The sequence below is a fragment of the Myotis davidii genome, unplaced genomic scaffold (assembly GCF_000327345.1).
Source record: "Myotis davidii unplaced genomic scaffold, ASM32734v1 scaffold174, whole genome shotgun sequence".
Lineage (NCBI taxonomy): Eukaryota > Metazoa > Chordata > Mammalia > Chiroptera > Vespertilionidae > Myotis > Myotis davidii.
This window is the reverse complement of record NW_006289087.1, coordinates 3,868,846-3,877,832: the sequence shown is the minus strand read 5'-3', so window position 1 is coordinate 3,877,832 and position 8,987 is coordinate 3,868,846. Positions and strand designations below refer to the sequence as shown.

Below are 8,987 nucleotides of genomic sequence, written 5' to 3'. Positions count from 1 at the left end.
TCCCGCCCCGCCCCCCGCACTATGGACCCCAGGGCCTACGTGGCCTTCCTGGTTGCCATGGGAAAGACTCTGCAGCCCCGGCGTTTGCGACACTTCGTAAAGCACGGAAAGAAGGTGGCGAAGTCAAGATCACGTGAAGTAAAACGGGAAATAAACAAATGGTGTTGTTTATGGTCCTGAGTGTCAGGAACAAAAAAATAGAATATTGAGGACTAGCTGTGATTACGGGAAATATTAATCATGCTCTGTTGCCATGATTGCCTTGTGCTGGTTAAAGAAAGGGCATTCTAACCTGGCTGGGAGTTGTATGCTCCTGGGACCAGGGAGCCCTCTTGAACCTAGGAGTCACCCTTGGAATGTGGTCCATTCTCATTTAAGAGCCGCCTATTATCATGGGAAGATGAACAACCTGTTGCCCAAACAGCGGAGTCCCACCCCAGCCTGCATTGCCTACCTCTCCATGCCTGGGCCACAGTTCTCCCCAAATTATTTTGAGAAGACTAAAATGGCTAATTCCAATGTAACCCTGATGTTTGGGGGCTAGCAATCTGAATCTGTGCCAGCAAGCCCAGGTTAATATTCTTGATAACCTATAATTAAGTCATTGCCCCTTTCTCGACAAACTGGTCTTGCAAGACCTATTACCTAAATGCTCACCTTTCACAGAGGCCAGAAACCATGACACAGCCCCAGAGGGGGGTTATCAGGGCCTGGCGCCAGGCCAGGCCCTTAGGTATGGTTTCAAGACCCCCAACACCTGGGGCTTTTTGCAAAGCCCTTGAAAGGTCCAGAAGTCCTGTTCCATATTTGGGGGTCAAAGACACCAAAAGGGGATAAAAGTGGGGTTTCCACCATATTGGTTGGCTCAGAATTTGAGAGGCAACCTCCTCTGAGTCTGCCGGTGTAATAAATCTATGTAACTCCATTTCTCTAAGCGTTGCTTGGTTTTTCTCTGGTCTTCTATAACAATCTTTGTCCTATCCTATACATACAGCTGGCTTACAGGGGACTGCAGGGCAGATTTCTGTGGATGACCTGCTGCTTTCCCATGCTGCTGGCATTATTGGAATAAATGCTCAGATATGATTCAACCCTGTCTGCTGAATTGGCTCAAGTAGCGACAGGCAGCCTGGACCCACTGTGTGTATGTAAACACAGAACAAGTCCTGGGCGCACACACCAAGCCCACAGCTATAGTAACACTGTGGATGCAGGAACTTATGTTTCCTCCATTTTTTGTTCAAAAGCAGAATGTATTTTCAATAGTTCTTTTCGTACTTGAAAGTACTAGTTATAAAGAAAGGGTTTACTGGACTGGGTGAAAAAAGTGAAAGGGTTAAGAAGTACAGAATGATAGTTACAAAATAGTCATGGGGATTAAACAGAATAGGGAATATAGTCAATAATATGGTAATAATTATGTATGGTGCCAGTTCGATACTGGAAATATCAGGGAGATTGTCTAACTACTTTGCTGTATATCTGAAACTAACACAAAATAATAATAAATGTGATCTGTAATTGAAAAATGAAAAAAAAATTAAAGATAGGATTTATTGATAAAAGGCATTACTACTAAAAGCCCCTGTCCCAATTTGTCTTGGAGTTGTTTGCCTGAACTGCCCTAGCCTTTCGGAGGGTCATCTGTTTCCTGCTCTTAAGTCCTCAGTAATGAGTGTGTGTGTGTGTGTGTGTGTGTGTGTGTGTATGCCCACACACACTTCAGGGGCTGGTTGTCAAGCTCAAGGGGCTGAGGATTGATTGCAAAAATCATCTCAACCTCATCACCACCCCCACTTTCTCTTAACCTCCTAAAGACACCCCTATTTTATACTATAGTCCTGCTTAACTATGGGACTTAATGCAGCTATAGAGGAGTTATTTCTTTCTGTCCCAACCCATTATCAAAGGTGGCTGCCTCTTTCTAGCCAGCCTCTAGAGTAGATAAATTGCCTGCATCAGAACAAGGCTCACTGCCCCTCCCCCTTACCTTCTTATCAGAATCTCTAGGGATGGGATCCATAATCTAATTTTATGAAGTTCTCTAGGTCACTCTGTGCACACGAAACTCCGTCTTTCTCCCTCCCTTGTGGCACTTGATTTTTCCTATAGAGGAGTTATTTCTTTCTGTCCCAACCCACCATCAAAGGTGGCTGCCTCATTATAGCCAGCCTCTAGAGTAGATAAAGTGCCTGCATCAGAACAAGACTTCTCCCCGCCCCCTTACCTTCCTATCAGAATCTCTAGGGATGGGATCCATAATCTAATTTTATGAAGTTCTCTAGGTCATTCTGTGCACTCCGTCTTTCTCCCTCCCTCGTGGCACTTGATTCTTTTTTCTGCACACCCTGCTAATTCTCAAGGTTCTTGTTTGCTGAAAAACCTTATCTTAGACATCATTCTGAGTGTCTTCTACCATATAATGCACTAGGGATACAGAGAATCGTGGAATCAATTATTCAACAAGTGAATAACCAAATAGCCTGTTTTAAAACACCTTCTAGAACAGTGGTTCTCAACATTCCTAATGCCGCGACCCTTTAATACAGTTCCTCATGTTGTGGTGACCCCCAACCATAAAATTATTTTCGTTGCTACTTCATAACTGTAATTTTGCTACTGTTATGAATTGTCATGTAAATATCTGATATTCAGGGTGTATTTTCATTGTTACAAATTGAACATAATGAAAGCATAGTGATTAATCACAAAAACAATATGTAATTATAGATGAGTTTTCCGATGGTCTTAGGTGACCCCTGTGAAAGGGTCGTTCGACGCCCAAAGGGGTCTCGACCCACAGGTTGAGAACCGCTGTTCTAGAAGGTGCTGAGGAACTTAATGCTGTCCAAGAGAAGACCGACTGTTTCTAAATACCTATTATTATCCACCTAGGAATGCTTTTCCGTACCTCTGTCCACTTTCTTCTCAGGCTCTCCAGAACAGTCTGGGGACCCCCACCTGACACTCTCATATGTCAAAGGCTGTCTTGTTTCCCCTGCTCTTGCTCCCTAGGTTAGATGTCTCCAGTCCATTCAACAATCCTTGAAATGATAGTTGTAATCTATTCCAGCTGCCCTTTTCCAGATACACTGCTGCTAGTCAATGTGCCTTTAAAAATGTGATACTCAGAGCTAAGCAAAATGATCTGGGTGTGGTGTGATGAGGGCTGAGTGCTGGCAGAAGCACGCTCTTAATGTTGCCCATTACAAGGCCATTAATGCACCACAGTAGCTCTTTACAGCTACTCATGTCAAGATTGTAAACAAGTCCCCGGAGTTCCCCGGAAATGATCTGGGTGTGGTGTGATGAGGGCTGAGTGCTGGCAGAAGCACGCTCTTAATGTTGCCCATTACAAGGCCATTAATGCACCACAGTAGCTCTTTACAGCTACAGTAAAGTGTCAACTCACGTCAAGATTGTAAACAACAAATCCCCAGAGTTCCCCGTTCTCCAGTTATCTAGTGTAAGACATTGCATGTATTCATTTACCCTTGTCTTGATCCGTACAGGATTTAATCGAACTAATTTTCTTCCACTGAGCCAAACCGGTCTCGGCTACATTTTAACTTTTGAGATCATTTATTTCCATCTCTATCACTCAGTGCATCCAAGTCATCTATCATTGTTGATTTTTGAGAGAATGGAATCAAGAAAATGGATGTCATCAATAAAAAATGACTTGTAAAAAGCATGCCAAAAAAAAAAAAAATTAGTTCCGAGCTGTGGTACACAAATAGAAACCTGCTTTCAGGAAAGCAAGATATAGCAGTAAGAGTCCTAGTGATAATTGATTTTGTTGGATGCTTTTATTAATTAGTTCCAGGAGTTCTAGTTAGGTTGGATTTTCCGGATAGACCATTTTTTTCCCTTCTATCCAATCATTTTAAAAAATATATTTTTAGCCCTAGCTGGGTTGGCTCAGTGGGTAAAGCGTCCGCCTGTGGACTGAAGGGTCCTGGGTTCGATTCCGATCAAGGGTATATGTCTGGTTGTGGGCTCTTCTCCCTTCCTCTCTGAATCAATAAAAATATATTTAAATATACATATTTATTGATTTCAGAGAGGGAGAGCGAGAGATGGAAACATCAATGATGAGAAAGAATCATTGATCAGGTGCCTCCTGCATACCTCCTGCTGGGGACCGAGCCCAAAACCCAGGCATGGTTCATAGGTGCTCAACCACTGACCCACACTGGCTGGGCTCTATCCCATATTTATATTTCTTATATGCCATCTTTTTTCTTGTCTAGAGATTCAGTATAATGTTGAATAAGAGGAATGATAATGTTAAACAAGAACATTTTTGTCTAATTCCCGATTTTAGTGGGAATATTGATATTTAAGGGAAGATAAAGAAAAACTGAGACAGGAAATTGAGAAGGAATTGGTAGAAAAGGGAAGAAAAATATCAGGATGAAGAGAAGAAACTTGCAGGAGGGAGTAGCCAAAGATGTCAAAGCCAAGTCCTCTTCAGGCTCGATTACAGATGCTCTCCATGAAATGATACTCTCTTATGGAGGGAGTTCTGAACTTCAATGCCGAGTTAATCCCTGGAGTAGTCTTCTTAAACTATTCAGAACCAAAATTGCTGGATGGAGCCTGTGACCACTTTTGCAAAGCTTCCTAGGTTGATTCTGAGATGCAGTTGGGGTTGGGAATGATTAATTTCAGCCACTTGCTTCATCTAATAACAGAACCATTTATTTAAAAGTAGTTAGATGGGCACTAAGCTTACAGGGTTGATCATTTTCTAAGTTTTATAAATGTCTCATCACTATGTTGTATACCTGAAACTAATATAAAATTGTATGTCAACTGTAATTTAAATAAAAAAATAATAAAAGCACTGGACAGAGACTAGCTAGAATGAAATAATTTATTATAAAGAAGCCATTTTTCCATAAATCTGTTTCATCAACATACATAACAACATTTCAGTATGTTCATAACTGGAAATTTTTAAAAATTACTGTGAAAACAAGAATGAGATTCAGGTAACAACTTGTGCTTCTGTGGCCTAAAAAAATCTGGCTTATACAATAGGAATGTTGATTAAACAACTGACAAGGATAGTCAATTGGAACTAAACGTTTCTTTTACTTCTCCCAATAAAAGGAGGAACAGAAATGTGACAGACAGACTTTACAGATTCTCCAGATGTTCAAATTGGTCTGGTGGATGAATGAATCACCAAGTTCGTAAAATCTATTTTCTCCTAAGTACCTAAAAACAGATCACTGATCAATGCAGAATCAAGTCAAGGGGGTGCTCTGATTACACCCCATTAGTCTTAAACTGTATGATTTTGAGAGGCAAGTCCTCCTCCTAGCTAAGTAAGTGAAATGTTCCCTTAAAGAATGAGTGCATGTTTTTAGGTTGTCTGTGGTTTATTGATAATATTGCAGCACAGCACACAGACTCCAACGGCTCCACGTGGTGTCTTGAAATTCATCCCAACGGGAGGCTCAGTGACTTGCAGGCTGGACAGACTGCCCAAGTCCGCGAGTGTCAGCATTTCCTCAGTGTCAGGATCAACTTCAAGGACATCCTCATCCAAGGCTGAGACTTCGGGAACGTGGTCCTCTCTCCTCCCTCTCCTCCTGCAGCTGTCCCCCTAGCTAAGGCCACCAGATGTGGCTTAGGGGACGAGTGCCTTTTTAACAGACTCGGGAACGCGGCTGGCGTAGTAGTCATGGTTCCTCAGCGAGGCCAGGACCCCAGCGGAGTTCATGTGCTTCACTTCCTTGTCATACTGAAGGGCATTGCCATGGACGTCGGTTAACTTGCCTACAGAAAAAACACAGCACGTTACTGGCCGATTCTACCATAATAGTTGGTTATTTGTAAGCGCCTCTTGCTTCCCTGGGCAGTAATATCCAATTATCTCTGCAGAAGGAAGATAATGGTTAAGTGTTAATAATTCACTTGACACTTAAGACTACCGAACAATTTTAACTAACTGAAGGATAAAACATTTTTTTCTTCTGATTAAAATCATTTCCCTTAGCGTTTTCTTTTTTAAAAAAAAAAAATATTTTATGGGTTTTTTATAGAGAGGAAGGGAGAGGGATAGAGTTAGAAACATCGATGAGAGAGAAGCATTGATCAGCTGCCTCCTGCACACCCGCTACTGGGGATGTGCCCGCAACCAAGGTACATGCCCTTGACCGGGATCGAACCTGGGACCCTTCAGTCCGCAGGCCGACGCTCTATCCACTGAGCCAAACCAGTTACGGCTCACTTAGCATTTTCAATTTTTATTTCTCAGCGTCAATTCCTTTCTCTTTTCCTGAGTTGATCGCTTTTCCTATTGGTTATACTTCATCATCACTATTCCCATTTTTAAAACTACGTTCTTTATTCTACCATTTCATATTAACACTTTATTTGGTAAGAGTTTAAATGAAGTATGTTCAGAAGATATAACTATTATATTAGTTTCATTTAATAATTCTAATGAGAATGGATTGTGATGAATTTAACTTCCTTGTCATGTAATGTTAATGAGATACTGATAAAATAATGTACTCGGAAAAAGGATAAGATAAAAAAAATAAAAATAAAGAAAATCAAGGTTTGACTTGATGTCTATTTGAAATTTTAAAATCACCTAATTATGTACATATTTATAATATATTTTTAGTCAGATTTTTAAAATTCTAACTCTATGATCTTTAGCACTAATACAGAGATATTTACCAACATTGGTTTAAAATAAATTAGGTGGTTTTTTTCAAGAAAAAAAACACGCTAGCTCTTGCTGATTTGTCTCAGTGGATAGAGCATTGGCCTATGGACTGAAGGGTCTCAGATTCGATTCCCATCAAGGGCACATGCCCTGGTTGTGGGCTCAATCCTCAGTAGGGGGTGTGCAGGAGGCAGCCAATCAAAGATTCTCTTCTCATCGCTGATGTCTCTCTCTCTCTCACTCTCCCTTCCTCTCAGAAATCAGTAAAAATATGTTTTTAAAAACCCCTAAAGGCATTCAAGCCATAAATTAATAAGGGTTTAATTAAGTTAACTACATGCAGATCAAGGTCCAAAAAAAGAAACTGTATGTAAAGAAAAATGAACTGGATGAAAAATCTACTTTCTCGCCTATGAAATGTGGGGGTTGGAACAGATAATCGCTAACTTTCCTCCTAGCTGTTATATCCTGAGAGGCTAGGTAAAGTGGCGTTACTGCAGAAACTGTAATCCCCGCTAAGGAAACGGACTCACCTCCCACAGCGTGTAGGATGACTTCCGGAGCACAAGTGTCCCACTTCTTACAGCCAGGACTCGCAAACACGTAAGCGGAGGCTTTGCCTTCAATCAGCTGAATGATCTGGAACGTGAACGATGATCATTATCCCTCGACCATGACATGAACGAGGTACACATAAGAGAGGATTCTCGTTTCTATGAAATAGATTTCAACTCCTCTGTTAGGCTCCACTTAGGCGAAAGCCTTTAGCAGGTTTAAATGACAAGACTATGATGAAGAAACATACAGAATACATGCATCATAATATCCAAGGGGGGAAAATGTTGTCAATAAGCTACAAGAAGGGTGAATGAACAGTCTCCATATTCCAAGTTAGAGAAAATAGTTTTCTTTTTTATGTTTGTTTTTCTTTCTTACTGACTGTAAAAGCAATATATATATGTGTGTGTGTGTATATATATACATGTATATATATAGTTCCAAAAATGTACACACACATTTTGAATAATTATAAAGGCAGTGTTTATTAAAGTACATTTCATTTTCAAAATTGAAGTATCAGCTGTTAAAGTGTGTATACATTTTGGGGGGAGGGCACCCTGTATTTACTGTAGAAAAATTAAGTTATTTAATGTTATAAACAATTGACCATTATTATACAAGGGATAGAGAAGCATCAACTAGTACAATAATGTGTCAATTGTAATAGGTCCTAAGAGATGTGTAAAGCTGACTAGTCAATCTAACAAGTAGTTAGTTACTTGTCTTTGGGTTCATATCCATTATCAGTTACACTGCCAAAATATGAATTTTTAAAAATATATTTTATTGATTTTTTACAGAGAGGAAGGGAGAGGGATAGAGAGTTAGAAACATCGATGAGAGAGAAACATCGATCAGCTGTCTCCTATACACTCCCCACTGGGGATGTGCCCACAACCAAGGTACATGCCCTTGACCGGAATCGAACCTGGGACCCTTGAGTCTGCAGGCTGACGCTCTATCCACTGAGCCAAACCGGTTAGGGCAAAATAAGAATTTTTAAATAGTCATTTTAATGATTCTCATAATACATAAAACTGAGGCCACTGATAGAACTTGCATGACACAAAACTCTGGAAGCTTCTGTAAAGTGTGGTGAGGGATGATGATAGGTTTCAACTGGGGCACTGACAGTTGAGATGGAGAAGAGACATTAGGGAAGAATTAAGATCTCTAGCTGGGTCTGGCTGGCCTGGCTTAGTGGTTGAGTGTAGACCTATGATCCAGGAGGTCATGGTTCGATTCCTGGTCAGGGCACATTCCTGGGTTGCCAGCTCAATCCCTAGTGTAGGGCATACAGGAGGCACTGTTTCTCTCTCTCTCTCTCTCTCTCTCTCTCTCTCTCCCTCTCTCTCTCTCTCTCTCTCTCTCTCTCTCTCTCTCTCTCTCTCTCTCTCTCCCCCTTCCTCTCAAAATCAATAACATATATATATATTACCCATAGCTAGGACTAATTGATAGGACCTGAGCAAAGGCATCTAGGACGACTTTTACATATCCAGCTGGAACAATTGGGAAAATGCTGGTACATTAACCAGAAAGGAACAGGGAGAGGAACACATCTGGGGGCAGGCAGAAAGAAGGTGAGTTCCAATCGGGCATGCTGAATGAGAGCCTGAAAGATGTCATCATGACGGTATCCGGGGGGAATTAGATGAGAAGAGCCGCAGATCACACTGTGTTCCATTTCACAATTTCCTCAGGAGATGGGAGCCTGGAGGAGATCGTGGGGAAG

General features: G+C 41.2%; 1 protein-coding gene across 7 annotated transcripts in view; it reads right to left on the bottom strand.

Annotated features, from left to right (window-relative positions):
* Nucleotides 1–4,865: 4,865 nt before the first annotated feature.
* The window catches only part of BPNT1 (3'(2'), 5'-bisphosphate nucleotidase 1), a 22,843-nt gene continuing 18,721 nt past the window's right edge, over nt 4,866–8,987 (bottom strand). For all 7 annotated transcript variants that reach the window (XM_006761272.2, XM_006761269.2, XM_006761268.2 and 4 more), the window contains 2 exons: nt 7,225–7,330; nt 4,866–5,790 (listed from right to left, as the gene is read on the bottom strand). In XM_006761272.2, coding sequence (XP_006761335.1) covers nt 5,642–5,790; nt 7,225–7,330 — 255 coding nt within the window. In that variant the 3' untranslated portion in view covers nt 4,866–5,641. The remainder of the gene's footprint in view (nt 5,791–7,224; nt 7,331–8,987) is intronic.